General features: G+C 44.9%; 1 protein-coding gene across 6 annotated transcripts in view; it reads right to left on the bottom strand.

The window, feature by feature from the left end:
• Window positions 1-1902, bottom strand: part of Pkd2l2 (polycystin 2 like 2, transient receptor potential cation channel) — a 33877-nt gene that overhangs the window by 11041 nt on the left and 20934 nt on the right. For all 6 annotated transcript variants that reach the window (XM_031365304.1, XM_031365306.1, XM_031365307.1 and 3 more), the window contains exon 9: window positions 400-520. In XM_031365304.1, the coding sequence (XP_031221164.1) occupies window positions 400-520 (121 nt within the window). The remainder of the gene's footprint in view (window positions 1-399; window positions 521-1902) is intronic.

The raw sequence follows: 1902 nt of genomic DNA, 5'->3' as shown, positions 1-1902 counted from the left end.
ACGCACACACACACACACACACACACACGACATACACACAGAGACAGATGGACAGACACACAGACACACATACACACACAGACAGACACACACAGACAGACAGACTCATACACGCAGACACACACACAGACACACACAGACACAGACACATGTGCGCACACAGACACACACACAGACACACACATGTGCGCACACAGACACACAGACTTTTAAAGCTGGGTAGTGGCTCAAGTGCCTATAGTCTGGCTACTTGGGAAGCTAAAAGCTGAGCAAGAGTCACTTGAGCCTTCTTCAATCAAAGCCACATCACCTAAACCTCTCCAAACAGCACCAAGTGTGTAATGCCACAACTTTGTGACTAGTCTGCAATGAAGAAGAAAGAGTGGGAGTTGTTCTTACCAGAAGCACAAAGAACACAAAGAAGATGAATGTGATGAAGTAGATGGGTCCCAAGATCCAGTTGGCCTGCTGGATGCCGGCAAAGTTAAAGTCCCCGAGGACAATTCGAAATTGTGCAAATCTTTGGTGAGAAGAAAAGCATTAGAAAATGTTTCATTTCAGGCTGGAGAGATGGCTCAGCCATTAAAGGCTAGGCTCACAACCAAAAATATAAGAAAATGTTCCATCTCTTCATTCGCATGCATGACAGCTTGGGATTGCTAACGACTCTGGCTGCATAAGACATATGCACTTCACTTTTTTTCTTCAGCGTTGGAGACTAAAGCCAAGGCCTCATGCATGCTAGGTAAGCGCTCTTCCACTGAGTTGCAACCCAACTCTTCCTCTCTGGCTTCTATTATGCTGCGGCAGCATCCTGAAAAAGGACCAAGCATGGTAGAACATGCCTATGATCCCAGCACGTCGAAGGCTGAGGCAAGAGACTAGTTGTTCAGTGGCAGCTTCCACAACATTGCAAGCTTAAGGGTTTTGTAGGCTACATGGCACTCTCTAAAAAAGTAAAAATTTCTCTAAAGCCACTAGCAAGTTCTCCCAAGGTGGGGCTATACAGATGGCTCATCTGGGAAAGGGTCTGACATGCAGGCATGACAGACCTTGCCTCAAAAAAATAAAACTGAGGGGTGGAGGAGGTGACTTAGCAGGTAAAGGACTTGCCACTAAGCCCAAGGAAGGAATTGACTCCCACATGTTGTCCTCTGACCTTTACATGCATAAACCCCCCCCCCACACACACACACAATTAAAGACCAAGCGGAGAGCCACCAAGGAAATGCCTGATAACAACCTCTGTATACTCACCTGCATGTACACACACGAGGCCACATGAATACATGGGAACCGCACACATGTATCCTACACACACATATTGGGGGTGGGGGGAATTCCCTAAGGTCTGACCAACAGCACTACAACAGCTGATCAAATGGGTTAGGCAATGCTAACTGTCCTGGTCACTTCCCTGGTCCCTCCCACACAGACAATGGAGCATTACTGAGCCACTAGGGGAAGTGACATCCTGTCATCTGCACGATGGAAGTGGAGGACACCACGTTAGACAAAAGAAGCCACAAACAGATTTACAGTGACAAGCCGCCTTACTGTCCTGTAAGAGGCAAGCACTCTATCAAATGAGCTGTATCCCCAGCCAAAAAAATAATAAATCTATGAAAGATTTCACTTTTGAAGAAAAGCGTGAACATTTTTGTAAGGCACATAACTATTCATTTCTATAGGTTTGTTGCAGATACTGATTGCTTTATAAATCTAAATCTTTCTTGTCTTTTTCTTTTAAACTGGGTTGACCTAGTCAGGCTGGTCTTGAACTTGTGATCCTCCTTCCTCAGTCTCTTGAGTCCTGTGACTATAGCCATGTGCCGCACATCTTCCTTTTATAAAGCTATTTTTACGTAATAAAAATTTTGAGATTTTTTTGTTTGTTTTTTT

Source organism: Mastomys coucha, unplaced genomic scaffold (assembly GCF_008632895.1).
Source record: "Mastomys coucha isolate ucsf_1 unplaced genomic scaffold, UCSF_Mcou_1 pScaffold13, whole genome shotgun sequence".
In the NCBI taxonomy this organism is placed as follows: Eukaryota; Metazoa; Chordata; class Mammalia; order Rodentia; family Muridae; genus Mastomys; species Mastomys coucha.
The sequence above is the reverse complement of the archived record's forward strand: the minus strand, read 5'-3'. Positions and strand labels throughout refer to the sequence as shown.